General features: G+C 46.9%; 1 protein-coding gene across 4 annotated transcripts in view; it reads right to left on the bottom strand.

The window, feature by feature from the left end:
* PLCG1 (phospholipase C gamma 1) overlaps positions 1–14,638 on the bottom strand; it is a 65,581-nt gene that overhangs the window by 21,679 nt on the left and 29,264 nt on the right. For all 4 annotated transcript variants that reach the window (XM_027867147.1, XM_027867149.1, XM_027867148.1 and 1 more), the window contains exons 4-10: positions 3,753–3,905; positions 3,544–3,637; positions 3,295–3,342; positions 2,056–2,140; positions 1,689–1,772; positions 808–842; positions 233–305 (exon numbers count right to left, since the gene is read on the bottom strand). In XM_027867147.1, coding sequence (XP_027722948.1) covers positions 233–305; positions 808–842; positions 1,689–1,772; positions 2,056–2,140; positions 3,295–3,342; positions 3,544–3,637; positions 3,753–3,905 — 572 coding nt within the window. The remainder of the gene's footprint in view (positions 1–232; positions 306–807; positions 843–1,688; positions 1,773–2,055; positions 2,141–3,294; positions 3,343–3,543; positions 3,638–3,752; positions 3,906–14,638) is intronic.

Raw genomic sequence — 14,638 nt, 5'->3', positions numbered from 1 at the left:
CCTTCCCAGTCCTGACACCCCCCCCAAAGACCCCCTTCCACTCATTCCTAAAACCCTCAAAAATAGGGCCACACTATGGCTACGACCTCTACCCTTTCCTCAACCCAGGCCAGCCACAGAGAATGTGTCAATCCCCTAGTTATGTCAAGCTCAAGGTCATTCCTCTTAGGTTTAAGTCCTATGAGCTAGGGAGACCAGACCCTCCCTCCCCCAGCCCTTGGACCACCCATACCCCTTGGTATTCCAGGAGAAACTGCTGAAACTCAGACAGGGACACTCTGCAGAGCTCCGGCCGATCCCCGCCCCTGGAGAGAGGAAAAAGGGAAGGAGAGGTTAGGGTCTCAGCCCACTTCAGCCAGGACAGCTCAAGGAATCATAGAATTTAGAACAGAAAAGGACCACAGAGACCTAGTCTAAGCACCTCATTTTAAAGAGAGGGAAATTTAAGGCTCAGAAGGATGAGTGTGACCTGCCCAAGGTCACACATTGAGTGACAGAATCGGGGTTTGAATCCAGATCCTCTGAATCCAAATTTAGTACTGTGCCTACATCATGCACTGTTCATTGGATCAACTGGGGGTATACGGGGGACCCCAGATAGATATCTATGTACAGTACCTACTAAGCAGTGTTCCTCCTCCCTTGGGAAGCCATTTAGTGTCCAGAGCCCTGAGGATGATCTTAACGCTACAAATGATTCCATCCTTCCCCAACTCCCCCTTCCCCTTCCCCCACCCCAGCCCACCACACCAGAAGAAGGAAGAAGTATCAAGGGGAAGGGAGGGAAGCCACCCCAACCCCACAAACCTCAGGGTGCCAGCTTCCAGGAAAGGAAGGTCCATCTGTGGGAGACAGAGCTAAATCAGGAGGAGGCTGGAGATGGGGCTCACTGATGCCCTCGGAACTGGGGGTGGGGTTGACAGAAAGACTTCAAGGAAATGGCCACTGGAGGATCTCAGATGAGAGCTCTTTTGTATTCTGCTTTCTAATTTCAAATTTCTAATATCAAAGACTGTCAAGAACCCAAGAGATTAGCTAGTCCAACACTCCTATCTTATAGATGAGGAAACAGAGGCCGAATGCTTTGCCCATAGTAATAAGTAGTCCAACTGGGAGTATGACTCCAAACACAGTATCTTTCCTATACTAATATGGCAGCTGGGTGTTGCAGTAGATAGAACCCTAGGCTGAGAATCAGAAAGGCTTGAATTCAAATCCTGCTTCAAACACTTACTAGCTACGTGACCCTAGGCAACTCACTTAAACGCTGTCTGCCTCAGTTTCTTCATCTATAAAATGGGGATCATAATGGCACATACCTCACAGGATTATCATGAGGATTAGGTGAGATACCTGTAAAGCACTTTCCAAACTTTAAACTACCATATAAATACTAGCTATTATTATTACAGACTGTCTGTTGAGGATCAAACAAAATAATATTTGTAAAGTGCTTAGCACAGTGCCTGGCACACAGCAGGCACTTAATAAAAGTTTAGTCCCCTCCATTCCCCCCATGATGTGGACTTAATGAGTATTTACTGAATTGATCTGAATGGAGGTGGCCTACATGGCAATGGGGACACAGGAGTATGCTCATATGTAAATGAGGGGGTCAGGAGGGAGCTTCAAAGACAGACTGCTGAAGGTGAATGGGGGAGGGTGCCCAGAGCCAGAGTGGTCCTCACCGTCTTCTGGGCGCTGAACATGAGGCTCCGGTAGAGCTGTGCAAACTGGCTATAGGTGATGTCCCCACTCCGCTGCTCCAGGTCCTGACAAAGCATAAGCCCATGGGTCATCCCAGGGGTGCCCAAGGTCAAAGGGCATGAGGGAAGGAGGGAAACAAAGTGAAACTCAAGAGGAAATTCAGGCTCCCTCCTTCCTCTTCATCCGAGGCTCCTCTTGGGGGGCAGGTGGTGGTCACTCTGAATGTGTGCACCAATCCACCCAACCCCCACTGGTTAACTTCTCTGCCAGAGCTGATTCTGAACCCCTGGGGCTCCACACTGCTGGTCAGAACCAGACAGACATGGACGAACCAGGAGACACCCTTACCGTCAAACGTTCCCTCAGGAACCGCATGTTGGGGACTCGGTAGTTGACCTGGGACAGCATGTTCTTAAGATCCTTAGCAGAAATCCTGAGGCAACAAAGACACCCCCTCATCCTTCATCCTGTGGTCAATGAGCCTGTGTGCCCATTCCACAGACCCACCACCGTTTCTACCCTCCCCAAGGCTAAGTGAATAAGGCCCTAAACCAGGGCTAGGAACAGGAGGAGTGCCTGACTGGACGTGGGGACAAAGGGACACAAAATCACTGGCTATCAGAGCTGGGAAGGAACTCAGGACACAAAACACAGAATGGCAGAGCTGGCCTCAGAGAACACTTACTCTAACTTCCTCATTTTTTAGATGAGGAAACTTTTGAGAGAGGAATGACACCAAAGGGCAATTATCTGTGTTCTTAATTACCCTTCAAGTCCCCATTGCAAACATCTCAACCAAGCCTAGGAGAAACACTCACCTAGCTTCCCAAGTTAAACTAAACTACATACAGATGCACATGTACTAACTATATCTGATTCCTGTCTCAGGGAAAGGGAAAGGAAGGGAAGGCAGGATAGAATCTGGAACTCAAAACTTTTTTTTTAAAAAAATGTAAAAAATTGCTTTAACATGTAATTAGGGGAAAAGTATGGAAAAAAAAAAGAAAATAAACAAAAACAAAAAAGAAAAAAGAAACTATGTACAGAGATTTAAAAGGAGCATGCGTGCGTGTGTGCGCGTGTTGGGGGAAAGGCAGCAGCAATATGGAAGAGATAGTTAATTTCTATCTATATCCCCAATTCCTTGCCTTAGTAGGTGCCTAATAAATTCTTTTTAAATTAAATTGTGTGACATCTTTCCTTTTCCTTTGAGTTTCATACCATTTATTTTCATGAACTAATTTGATACAGAAAAGATGTAGGTAGGGCATCTGAGCTTGCCCTCCAGCTCCTACAGCTGATCTTACTGGCAGAACATTTTAACATAACCAGACAGTCAGCAGGTCCCAAGGGGCACGTTCTCTTCATACACAGATGTCCCAACTGCCCGTGGGAAGGAAGTTCCTTCTGTCCTGGGAAGGGCGAGCTGCCCAGGGATAACACAGGGATGACCCAGGCAGGCGTCTGCGTCACGAACAAGGTGCCAGCCTCGGACAAGCAGAGCCCGCCGGGAATACGCACCACAGCCCCCTGCCCCCAAACCCAGGCTTCTCTTACAGCGCCACGTGCCCTGGGCCCTGCACTCACCTGTCTTCCCGATTCCGGTCCACTGAGTAGAACTGCTTCCGGAGCCACCTAAGACAAAGCGCACGGCTTGAGATGGGTCTCTGCTCAGAGGGCCTAAGGCCATCTGGCTTGGGTCAGGCGACAGGGTCACCATCAGTACACCAGGGAGTCCTGGGGTCCCCCACGTCTTCCTTCTGCCCCATGCCTCCCTGCCTTTCCAGCCCTGGACACTGAGGAGCCAGCTGGCCCACAGGCTGGCGGGGACCTTACCTCTCGATCTGCAGAGGTGTGGCCGCCTGGATGGTGTCAGTCACGAGCCAGTTCAAGCCTTTGATCCACATGCTCACTTCGTCCTCCGAAGTGGCTGTGGCACAAAGGGAAAGCAGAGTGACCTTAGGCTGTGGCTGTCCCTGCCTGCCCCCGTCCCTCCAGGCTCCCCTGCCCTCTCTGGCTGCATCCAGGCTCTGCCAGCCCCGCACCTTGCAGACTCAGCGTTTTCAGGCGGAATTCCATTCCATACAGGATGACAAAGCAATGGGACTGGTCGGGCCGGAAGGCCGGGTCCTCCTGGTAGCGGTCAAAGTCACGAGAAGTCTTCCCGGGACGGATCTCTTTGATTTCACGAATATCCACTGTGGAAGGGGAAAGGGCCAGGTCAATTTAGAAAGCCATGATGCTGAGAGCCCTTAGACCATCTTGGCTCCAGACAACTGCTAGCCAGGAGTCAGTGGAGCAAAGTAGAATTAATTTGGGATCTAGAATCTAAAGACTTGGGCTGGAGCTTCCCATCTGCTCCTGCCCACCTGGGTAACCTCGAGGAAGTTACCCCTCCTCTCTGGGTCTCCAGGGCCTCATCTGTAAAGCGAAGAGGATGGATTAGAAGACCTCTGAGGTCCCTTCTGGCTATAAATTTATGATCCTAGGACCCCAACCAACCCTCTTCCTTCACCCTTCCACAAGTCTATCTCTATACTAGGGGCTGTAAGTGGAACAGACAGAGACAGAGACATTCACAGCTATCAAAAAGCCCCCATTCCAGCAAGAAGGATAGGGCTTGCACATACTATGGCATTGGGAGGTAACTGACTTGCCCAGGATCACATGGCTTGGAAGTGTCTGAGGCCAAATTTAAACTCAGGTCCTCCTGACTTCAAGGCCGGTGCTCTATCCGCTGCACCACCTAGCTGCCCCATACTACGATATTTAGCACTAAATTGTATGGTTCTAAATGCGATATGGCACTATGCCACACGAGGAACAGATGAAGGAAACTAGGGATTTTCCATATGGAAAAAAAAGTGATTAGAGGCCCATTCAGCTTGGCCCCAGAGGGCAAAATTGGGAGTCCCAGGGAACGCACATAGAGGCCAACAACAACCAGAAGAAGGGGATGCTGTGGGAAGTAGTGAGTTCCCCATCAGTGAAGTTCTCCAAGCAGGGGCTAGAATAACTACTTCTCAGGGATGACAGAGAGGGGCTTCCTGACCAAGACCTGATTAGATTAGATGGGGGTGGGGAACATGCCTCCTCTACATGTGGCCTCCAGGCCACAGGTTCCCCGCCCCCTGGACTAGATTAACTCTGAGGTTCCTCCCAACTCTCAGAAATTCGCAGAGTTCTGAGAAGAGAAGAGACCAGTCAGAGCGTGGTTCAATGAGAAGAGCTTTTTCTAAAGGCATGGGTTTTTTTGTGAGGGACACAGACAGCCCCCCATCACTGAAAGTCTTGTAGGATCACAGCTTTGGAACCAGAAGCTCCTCGAGACCAGTCACAGGGGCAGCTACGTGATACAGTGGATAGAGCACCAGCCCTGAAGTCAGGAGGACCTGAGTTCAAATCCAGCCTCAGACCAAACACTTGATACTTACTACCTGTGTGACCCTGGGCAAGTCATTTAACCCCAACTGCCTTTAACAACAAACAAACAAACAAAAAAGACCAGTCACAGGGGCAGCGTGTGGCAGCAAGGTCCCTGATTCCAAACCCATCATCTTTTCTACTTAGCCACAACATCTTTCTTTTTATCTGCTCTATTTATCTAGCAGATGACAACTTAAGGGTATTATTCCAAGGAGCTTCTATCATGGGGCAGGGGGAGTTTGAACCATACAATCTTTAAGGCTCTTTCCAACTGCCAAACCTCTATGATCCTACAAGGTGAGCCTGGGAGGACAGGTAAGATATGGCTAGAGGTGAGGAGAAGTGTTCCCAGTAGACGAAACTGCATGAGCAAAGGCATGAAGGCTGGAACAAGCCTTGAGTGGGTAGAGACTACATAGAATTATCTCATTGTGCACCTCCTCCCCGTTCCTTTGCAGAGCTGGGGAGTCCACGGGGGTAGAGTACTGTACAAATTGTCAGATTTTTTTTTATAATTGACTAATTTAGCTAATGTTTTTTCCTCTTCTTCCTCTTTTTGTTTTTTCTTAAAAAACAACAAACTTTGCTATATGGGATAGCTGGGGGAGAAGGGAGAGGGCCACAGAAGGAAATTTTGGTGATATAAAAACAAGATACCAATAGAAAAAAATTGTAAAGGCCATTGTGCACTTGACCCCAGAAAAGAGCTGAGAAAATGCACGTCCCTCCCTTCTCTGAGGAGGTGAGGGACTATGGGTGTGCGATACTGTACAGACAGACTGTCAGACTTGACCAGTCTTTTTTTGTACAAGGAACGGCTTCACTGAACAGAGGGAGGAAGGATATGTTCAGAAATGAAGGTTTTGTAAAAAACAAAGCTATCATTTTTTTTTAAAGCAAAGACAAAAAAAAAAAATCAATAAACAAAAGGTCATTGTACTTATAATCCCCACCAAAAGCACCCCTCTCCCCTTGTTTGGCATGGCCTGGCAGAAAGAATGACTGTGGAGTCTGAGGAGCTAAATTCAAATCCTGACCTTGCTACTTAAAATGTGCTCAGGCAAGTACCTTTTCTCTCTGGGCCTCAGTTTCCTTCTCTGTAAAATAAGAAGATTAGACTGTATGACCTCCAAGGTCTTTTCCAGCCCTGGATCTCACAGACTGCTTGAAAAAGCAGAACCAGGCCTTCTGCCTGATTCTCAAGCCCAGACCAACACAAATACTAGCCAAGACTGGGCCCAACAACTGGACAAAGGAGAGCACAGCACGTTCAAGATTGCTAGGGCTCAGGCAGCCATGGTGACTCTTGATGTCCACCCATGACCTGACCCTGCCTCCTTCAGACACCTAGGGAGCAGAGTCAGGTGAGGAGATGCTTGGGAAAAACTAGGGGAGAAGGGCAGGGTGAGCAACACTTTGTGAGTCATTTTTTCTCAACACAAGGTACTTCTGAACAACAAACCCCAACCCATAGTTATGATTCTGTGTGGCGTTTGGGCTGGGGGTGGAGGGTGGGAGGACAGGGACGCGTGGCTTCTTGCTAGCCAAGAGAGGGCTGAGAATGAGGAGCTACAAATGTCCCCCAACACATACCCTCTCCTCTTTTGCTCTACCAGTTTCTGGTCTGGTGGGAGGCAGTCGGTGGCCAAGGAGAGAGAACCCAATCCACCCCACCCAAACCTCAGGTAGGAGGCAAACACCATGGAAGCTATAAATATGTCTCACAAACATGCCAAGAGAAAGAAGATTTGTCCTCGGAGCTAAGGCAGCTTTGGGTAGGCCAGCCCGGGCTGGGCCTCCCCTCTTGGTGCCTTCTTCCTGTGCTCCTGGCCTCCTGCCTTTCCACAGGGAGGAAGCAAAATTGCTGAGAAATCCGATCACCCTAAGATTTAGGGGAATGAGTGTCAGCTTCCTCCTAGGGTTGGGCTTGCCTTTTAAAAGAAGGTCCTGGAGAGGACAAAGCTTACCCCCATGGGAATGACTTTATGGAATTTTGGAAATACTCGCAGCAGGTTGGGGAGGGGATTTCTTGGCATTCCGCAGATCATAGCACCACTAAGGCTTCCCAGAAACCAACCAGAATGTTCATCCTAGAGTCACCCCAAAGGGGTGGCCCTGGAGAAGGGGTCAAACTGAGCTCTAAAATGGACTGAATGGCAAAACAATTTCAGCCAATGGGAAGGAAGGGCTCCCCTTTTCTGCACTGCCCTCCCAGCCTGCTTCCCCCACTGCCCCAAACCAGAAGACCCAAGAACCCATGGACAGGGAAGGATGCAGCAGTTAGTTCAGGATTCAGGATGGAGATGGGACTCAGTCAAGTGTCTCTCATCCTTGTTCCGTTTTACCACAGACCTCTTGCCTTGAGAAATTCTCAGAACCCCAAATGGGTTTGAACATTAAAACTTTGAGCATACGAGAACAGGGGCCCTGACCCAGCTGCTAATGGAAAGAATGGAGAGAGGTTGCCAAGGGGAACAGGAGCACAGATGAAACCACGTAAAGGAATGGAGGTCAGGGTGAGGCCTCCCCAGAGAACAGCCAGTTGCTACACATATGACTAGGAACCCCAGATCCTCTCCTGCTGCTATCCCCCACAGGCACGTCAGCCACACGGGGGCATCCCCGATCTCTCCTGGACCAATCTCCTTTTTCTCCTGACTCACACTCCGAGAATCCACTCTTCGTCCTCAGAGCAAACTGTGATCACAAGCTCTTCGAGAAAATACTCATAGTAATAAATGTTCACTGAATGACAGGATGGGACCACAGAGGCAATCAAGTGGCACAGCTGTCACAGTACTGAACTCAGAAACAAGAGTTCAAATCCTGCCTCAGACACTTACTAGCTGTGTGACCTTGAATAAGTCACTTAAACTGTCTGCCTCAGTTCCCTTATCTATAAAATGGGGGTATTAACAGCATTTACCTCTCAGATAAAATGAGATAATATATGTAAAGTGCTTTGCAAATCTTAAAGCACTATATAAATGCTGGCTATTTATTATCTAACCCCCCACCCCATGCAGAAATCCTCTTCTCATCACAGGCAGGTCTTTACCTTTGGTTCAAACACTTTCCGTAACAGGGAGTTCACTACCTCCCAAAGCAGTCCATTCCAGTTTTAGACAGCCCTGATGGTTACAAAAGAGGCAGCATAAGGCGTGGTGGATACAGTGCTGGGCCTGGGGTCAAGAAGACCTGAGTCCAAATCCAACCTCAGACACTTACTAGCTGTGTGATCCTGGGTAAGTCATTTAACTTCTGTTTGCCCAGGAAGCAGTGACGTAGCTCAGTGGGAAGAGCACTGAGCCTAGAGTCAGGATGACCTGAGTTCAAATCCAGCCTCAGAAACTTACCAGCTGTGTGAACCTGGGCAAGTGACCTAACCTTTTGCCTTAATCCTCTGGAAAAGGAAACAGCAAACCAGTATCTTTGCCCCAAAAAAAATTCCATGGACAGTATGGTCCATGGGGTCATGAAGAGTTGTACATGACTGAACAACAATTGTTACAAAGCTTTTCATTATACTGAAGGATCTTCCAACTCTCCCCTGCCCTCCCTGTCTCTCTCTCCCTCCCATCTCTTCCCCTTTCGCCTCCAAGTCCATCGGCCATTTGGCTTCGTGTGCCTCTGTACTCAGCATAGTGAGGGGCAGTGTGGTACAGTAGAAAGAACACCAGATTTGGAGTCATAGGAACCAAGATAGAATGCCAAGCTCTGTACTTACTACCTCTCTGGACCTCAGTTTCCTGTTCTGTAAAATACAGGGGGGCTGAACCAGATGGCCTCTGAGGCCCCTTCTAGTTCTCAATCTCTGATCCCACAATGATGTTACCCAGGGTCAGATAGAACAGCCCTGTTCCCAGTGCCAGGTAATGCCCACCCCACCCCATTCTTTCCATTCCAGGGCTGACAAGCAAAATGAAGGCAGGCAGCTGGGGCTACTCCAAATTCTTCCTCTCTGCCCCGGGCCCTCACTGCAACCAACAATCCTTGATTTATCTCTTTTTCATTCCCTATCACATTCCAAGCAGCCCCTGCTGTAAATAATTCTCTCTCTCTTTCTCTAAGGTCAAGTCCAAACTCCCATGCTCCCATTTTCTGTGGATTTCCATTTTACTGAAAAGACGTAGGTCTGATAGGACCCCCCTTTGCTTCTCCCCCTGTCTGAAAAGCTGTTGGTTCATTGTTTGTGGGCTGTTTTCCTCCTCTATCCTTTCCTCTTTCCCTCCATTCTCAGAGGACTAGCCAGCCCTTCACCTTCTCAGCAGCCCTCTTCTGCCCCTCCCGCCCTGCCACGTTCTCTTGATCCCCTCTGATTCTGATCTCCTCCAGGACTTCAAAGCATCAATCACTCCCTCACCCCCCCACCCCACTCCTTGCAAAAAACAAAGCCAGTACAGTGAATGAGCCCTGGAGTGGGAGTCAGAAGATCTGAATCTGAATCCTGGCTCTGCTGTTTACTGGCTGAGAGTGACCTTGGATAAATCAGTCATCCTCTCTGAACTCCAGTTTTTTCAGCTGAAAAAAGTGAGTTAACAATCTCTGCACCATCCACCTCATGAGGCTACTGTAAAAAATAAACTGTGTTAACCTTGTAGCCGCACAGAAACGGGAATTCACATTTCTCAGCGGAGAAAGCCCTCGGCCACCTCAAAGGCCTAGTAAATAGGAGTCGTTAGTAATAACAATAACAATTTTTAAAAGCAGGCACACCAGGAGGGCAGAGACAGGGGTCTGGATTGGGAGGAGAGGAAATCAAGAGGTGGGACCAGACGGGTGGAGACAGAAAGGGAGAGAGGACCAGCCTCTGCTGAGGGCAACTTCAAAAGGCAGCAGTGTCAACTCTTAGTGTCAACTCTCTACTCACTCAATGTGAAACCACCATCAAACACCTTTGAAACAGAAAACCACCCTTCTTGTGCAAACCGTGCTCCTCCTCCCCCATACAAGAACGTTTGGGCGGCCCAGAGGTCTGCAAACCCTCCCTGCACACGGTGCCTGACACAAAGAGGCAGAAGATGACCACCAGCCACCTGGAGCCATGACCCTTCCCTGCCCTTGGACAAGGCTACCAACTGAAGTCCCCAGAAGGCATCTTCCTGGGCAATGAACACTCCCACGTCTGTGACATTTCAAGTTCACTGTGCCCTTCGATACCTCGTAACCCAGCAAATTGGCAAAAATAACTAAAAATTAAATGCTACATAACCTAGATCAAATTCCTTGCCTTCTCAATAAGGGGGTGGGGAGGGAGGGAGAGAATTTGGAACTCAATTTTTAAAATGAATGTTGAAAATTGTTTTTACATGGAATTGGGGAAAATAAAATACTAAAGAAAAATTTTAAATGCTGGTTCAGCTGGAAAGAAACCCTGTGAGTCATGAGTGCCTTCCACATAATAACCCCAGGAGGTAGGTAGGGTGGGGAAAAGATTATCAAACCCAGTTTTATACATGAGCAAAACTGAGGCTTAGAAAAGGTAAATGATTTACTCAAAGTCACCCAGTGAGTTCAGGTAAGTCCAGGCCCCCACCACTGCACCCCTCGGTTTTTCTCCTGACTCCTTCTCTTCCTGTTATGATGTAAGAAAGATGCTCTACAAGTCCCACTGGTATTCAAGCCTACTTCACTTACAGCAGACTTGGCTGACAGAGAAGGGCATATATAAGGTGGTGCCAAAGGCTCTTCACTTTACCAAAAATTAAAATGATTCCACTTCCACGATGGATTAATGGTCAGTTGATATGGATGACTTTCAAAAGAGGAAACACAATAAAGAACACGCAACCTCACTAATAATCAAAAACAATATGGAGGCACCACCACCCAGGGAAAAGGAATGGGACCTGTGATCTCCTTGGCATAAGGAACAATGAGGAAGCTCTCTCTTCCCATATAGGTTGGCACCTTCTCTTCCACTTAGAGCCTTACAGAGTTGCCTAGAGGGCTGAGATAAGTGACTTCACCAAGGTCACACAGCCAATATGTTCTGCAGGCAGATCTTAAACCCACATCTTCTTGGTTTCAAGGCCAGCTGTCTATCTTATCTCTATCTCTACACCACATCAAATTGGCAAACAAAATTAAAAACTCAATGCTAGTTCAGTTTTAAATAAACAGGTACACCTATTCACTGCTAACAGGATGGACAAGGTAGAATCTTTCAGGAGAGCAATCCTGGAGGTATGCAGCAAAAGTTACAAAAATAATCACACTTTTGAAACACAATTTCACTGCCAGGAATATATTTATCAGTATTATCAAAAACAAGACAAAAAAGAACCATCTGCTCAAAGACTTCACAGAAGCATTATGTGTAATTACAAAAAAACTGGAAGCAATCTAAGTGTCTACTAATATTCAAATTGTGGTTCATTAATGTCATAATGGAATACTATGAAGCAAATAAGGACAATTATGAGGAAAGCAAAGTAAAATTTTTTCTGAAATAATGGAAAATGAAAAAGGAGAACCAGAATAATGGAGTTCATTTCACTGTAATCATACAAGAAAAAATGGTCAAAGAATATTGATAGGAGACTTCAGTCTCCTGGGAGGGACTGGAAAAAGTGTTAGAACACTTCATGAAATTACTTTTAAATGTGAACAGTTACTAAGCAAGTTTAGTTGCTTCTACTGATGTTTACTATTCAATTTCTAATAAAGAATAAAATTTTCAAAAAATTTAAACTAAAAAAATTAAGCAGAGTGTAATGAATGCCCCACTTTCAGAGTGTTTTTAAAATAAGAGCCACAAACTTCTGTTTACTCAACTTTTGAGAATTAGTATTACCTAATACTGAGCCCAGGTATATTACCTGCCATCTCATTCTCACCCCCAACTCCAGAAAATGGGGAGAAGGCAACAATTTCCACCATTCCATAGATGAGGAAACTGAGGTTTATACAGAGCAGAAAAGGAAGGAAAGCCATAATAGGCCTCAGAGCTCCCAATTATCCAGGGCTGGGATCCTCCCAAATGTAGTAACTCCTTGAAGACCCCCATTCCCTCAAACCCATGTCACATCCCCTCTTGTCAGATCCTGTTCCAAAGAGCCTTCATCATGCCAAGCAGTAAAAGAAAAGCCCCCTGGACCAGTCTCCCTCCTCCAGGGGGGAAATGGGGTTCAGTCTCAGCCCCAACCGGAAGGAAGCACATTCTCCTCAGAACTGCAAGCTGGGCCTGGGGGAGGGCATGAGGCCCCTGGTACCTCAAACCCACATCCTGCCCACCTCCCAGCCCCCTTCTGGTTTCCCATAGCGCAGCAACCCAAGTAACTCCTCTTCCAGGGGAAGGAACAGAAGAACCCAGCAACAAGCTATCAAGACATACAGTGCCATTCCAAGAACTATGCACTTTATGACCTGTAACATGGACTAGAAAAAGGCTGACCCACATCATGGACTGCTGATGTGCTGACTGAAATCCAAGTGCCACAGCTTTAGGGTCCAGAAGGCACACTCAAGATAACCCCACACCAGAGGCAATGGATACCATGACCACTATTCCCCTTCCCCAGCCAAATGCCAGATGCACTGGCCTCCACCATGAATCACAGATGTGCTGTGTTAAAAAACATGGTGGGCTTTTTCCAATCACAAGTGGGTTCTAGGGCTGTTTTCCTTTTTTTTAGATTAATTTTTTTTCAATCAACAAGAATTTATTTTCTCTCCTTTTTGAGGAACAAAAAAAGAAAAAGAAAATCTTCAAAACAAATATACATAATCACATATGGTCCACAAAAATATGTATCTGACTGACCATTTAGTCTACCACCTCTCTACAGATGCTTTCCTACCCATGTCAGAGACCCCAGGCACACTGGCTCAGAGCACACACACACACAAGCATCATGACAAGCAAGCTGTCAAAAAAGCCCAAGCCAACTCGGATAGGGTAGCCATGATAGGCTCCTGGACTCGTACATCCCAGCTCGTCAGAGCTCAGGCAACGGTCTGGGATTGGAGATTCACACTTGTGACAGCAGGCATGCTACCTGAAGATGTAAGATGCTGCCACGTGACCTAAGACAAGCATCTTAGACTTTCTGGGCCTCAGCTTCCTCTTCTGTAAAGTGAAGGGATTACAAGGAGGTCAAAGACAAAAACAAAGGTTCCATATAGAGCTAAACCTTCACAATAGCATGCTTTCTTAAAAAAAAAAAAAAAAAAACAACTAGAAACAAAGCAGATATCCATCAATTGGAAAACAGCTGAAGAAACTGCAGATTATATCCTAGGTCGTGAGAAATATGAGGAATTCAGAGCAACATGGATAATCTTCTATGAACTGCTGTAGAGTGAAGTAAGCAGAATGAAGAAAACAACATACACAATGAAAAAAAACCTCACATGAAGCTGTGGACACAGAGCTTTTGGTAATGACTGATGTTGCTTAGAGAGGTGGAGGGCTACGGGTGCAGAAGGTCACACAGAGCTGGCCATGGTCACTTCCTTTGTTTGGCTTAGCTATTGTCCCTTTTTTACAAGGGAAGGCTCATGTGAGAGGAGGGGAATGGAAGGGGTGTAGTGTCCACCTAGAAATGACTGATGTAAAAACAAAAGGCATCAAGAAAATTTTAATCGGGGGCAGCTAGGTGGTGAAGTGGATAGAGCACCGGCCCTGGATTCAGGAGGACCTGAGTTCAAATCCAGCCTCAGACACATAATACTCACTAGCTGTGTGACTCTGGGCAAGTCACTTAACCCCACTGCCTAGCCAAAAAGAAAAAAAAAAGAAAAAGAAAATTTTAACCTAAAAATAAAATGAAAAGAGGGGGTTGGATTTGATGAGCTTACGGGGTCCCTTCTGGTTCTGATATTCTTGAATTTAATGTGCACAGCAATTATCAGCAAGCAAGGAGGAGATTGAGTTGGTGGGCATTAAACAAGTTGGTCATGGGAAATCTGTGGTCATTCTTTCTGACTAGAGGGAGACTACCAAGATTGTCCAACAGCCCAGCACTAGAAATGACAGGACAAAAATAATAGGGAGTTGATACCCAAGATATCCAAGGAGATGCTTACAGAGGACCCAGCTGCCTTGGATGAATTCAAGTCACCTGGCCCACATCCTCAGGGACTGCAACAACCAGCAGATGTGCCTGCCGAGTTTCCAGCAGTGATATCTGAAAGACCAGGGAAAATGGAAAATGTGCCACAAGACTGAAAAAGGGCAAAAGTCCTGATTTTCAAAAAAGAGGAAAGAAAAGAGTCTACAAGTACAGGGCAGGGAATTTGACTTCAATTCCTCTAGAAATTCTAATACGAGTCACGAAAAGGTGTTTGGTGAACCTCTAGAAAGGAGAAGTGGTGATTACAGTGAGCTAGGATGTGTTTGCTCCGATGATGCAATGACTTGAATAAATGGCACAACAGCACGCTCATCAAATCTGGAGATGACACACAGCTAACAAGAATAACTAACACACAGGGTGAGAGTTTAAGATATAAAAAGATCTTGACATGCTAGAGGAGTGGGCTGAACCTAATAAGATGAGAG

The sequence above is a fragment of the Vombatus ursinus genome, unplaced genomic scaffold (genome assembly GCF_900497805.2).
Source record: "Vombatus ursinus unplaced genomic scaffold, bare-nosed wombat genome assembly UNPS02014785.1, whole genome shotgun sequence".
Taxonomy (NCBI): domain Eukaryota; kingdom Metazoa; phylum Chordata; class Mammalia; order Diprotodontia; family Vombatidae; genus Vombatus; species Vombatus ursinus.
This window is presented reverse-complemented; position numbering and strand designations above follow the sequence as displayed.